Source organism: Limulus polyphemus, unplaced genomic scaffold (assembly GCF_000517525.1).
Source record: "Limulus polyphemus unplaced genomic scaffold, Limulus_polyphemus-2.1.2 Scaffold782, whole genome shotgun sequence".
NCBI classification, from domain to species: Eukaryota; Metazoa; Arthropoda; class Merostomata; order Xiphosura; family Limulidae; genus Limulus; species Limulus polyphemus.
Window position 1 is genome coordinate 196,322 of NW_013666392.1, and position 2,025 is coordinate 198,346.

General features: G+C 31.2%; 1 protein-coding gene across 2 annotated transcripts in view; it reads right to left on the reverse strand.

Moving 5' to 3' along the window:
* The window catches only part of LOC106460503 (insulin receptor substrate 1-like), a 103,332-nt gene that overhangs the window by 6,332 nt on the left and 94,975 nt on the right, over positions 1-2,025 (reverse strand). For both annotated transcript variants that reach the window (XM_022387253.1, XM_013920212.2), the window contains exon 13: positions 237-323. In XM_022387253.1, coding sequence (XP_022242961.1) covers positions 237-323 — 87 coding nt within the window. The remainder of the gene's footprint in view (positions 1-236; positions 324-2,025) is intronic.

A 2,025-nucleotide genomic window follows, 5' to 3' on the forward strand; every position in this document is an offset into this window, starting at 1 on the left:
ACAACGTTTCGACAAGGTTTTGTCATCATCAGGTACCCGATGATGACAAAACCTTGTCGAAACGTTGTACATTTGCTGTTATATTAAAGTTTTTCTTCATTACCCATTCAAGCCGTCTCCAGCCATTATTAGTCTCAAAGTGGGTTCTTCGTCATCGAATGATCTTATCTGAGCTTAGCTACCAAATAAATGAGCATTTTATTAAACTAGTTTGATCAAGTCTTTGAATATCTTACCTGGGGCCGACTGCCTATTGAATAAGCTCGAACTGGCTTAATATAGCCATCCAAGTCATGTTCTGATGGAGAAAAATATGATCTGACCTAAAACAACAATGAAGAAGCTAACTGTAATACAACTGTATATGTTTAATATGACAATGGCAATTTGAAATAATAAAAATTTGTGTACATTCACAATATGTATAAAAGAAATATAATCACAATTATTGTTGAAAACTAAAAATCTGCAAGGAATGGACTTACAGTTTCAATAACAGTGATTTAGCTAAATCTCACTATTCAGAATATTCAAAGTTAACCTATGTTCAGTGAACAACAAACATTCTCTAGTTTAAAACATGGTTTTCTCTGGTTCTGTACTATCTGATGATTCTAAAGCAAGTGGTCCTTTTTGGTTGATCACAGCTTTGATAAACATAGAATCAGGTTTTGTATCAATATATCATCAAACAGGGGAAGTGTATTTCCAGATTACCTTAGAATATCCTTGTATCTGGACTTTTGTAATATCATACACACACACAAGGTTCCAATTAGTATTTTAGTGTAACAGAAGAAAAACTACAATGGTACTTGTTAAAATTTAAGGAAGATGTGATTATCATAATTATTATTTTTTTTTATTAGAAGTATCACATTAACAAGTTCACTCCTTGGTATCTTGTATATTTTACCAACGTTTCCTAAACAGGAGTGACCAGTAAGACTGAATGTATTGAACATGAAAAATGTGCTTTAAATTTGTAGATATAATTAAACACTCAAAGTTTCACGAAGATGTATTTTTAGCTAGTTTGATGCTGAATCACTATAGGATGAAAGTACCAAACACAGTGCTGATTTAATTTATAAAGCTAATGATGTAACAGCCAGTATTTCAAAAAATGTGTGTTTATCAAAGTAATGAAATGTGTAACTAATTATAATAGTTTTTTATTAAACAGAGATATGTATGATGAGACTGATAAAGTAGCTAGGGGTTCTAGATTAGTTCCTGCTTTAGTTAATTCTTTAAAAAAAATGGGTTAAGAGATTGTTTTCAAGATTTTAACCCTTTGTATTGTTCTGTATGTTAACAACATAAAATTCTGAACAACATGAATGGTAATTATGGTCATATTAATGGACTGTTTTTGTCTGTTTCTAGAGTGGACAATGTTTTATATTTTATGCTGAAGCTTTCTTCAGGATGAAGCCTTAAATGGTATCTATTGAAAATTTTCATGACATAACGACATCGAAGATGTTGTTTCAAGGGTAGTTTATGTAGTGCAGATAGAGATTTAGTTTTAATAGACTGCTCTGTCCTAATTCTAGTAGAGTGCAATGACATTTCAGCTTGTACACTGCGGAAGGCCTCAGTATATAAGAAACGGACAGGAGAAGCCCATTAAAGCTAAATCTCTACTATGTCTATACTGTATAAAATACCCTTGAAACAACAAGGTCATATTAAGTCTACTAGTGAATGTCAAGATAAATAGCTTGATTCACAGATCTGAAATCACATACCTACTTATTGTGTAACTACGAATATTTTACTTAAGTCAATCTATAAAATAAATTACAAAAGTGAATGATTTTTGTAATTACAGCATTTGTACAGTTGTCAAAAATGTGACTACCCCAATTTTCGGTCATATGATGTAATGAATAAAAGTTATCATGAATGAATATTGAAGTAAAAATTAGTGGAACTATCTGAACACATACACAGCGTGGTCACAAGTAAATAGACACCACCTTTTCAGAAAAAATGAAATTTTTCAGTCATATTCACATG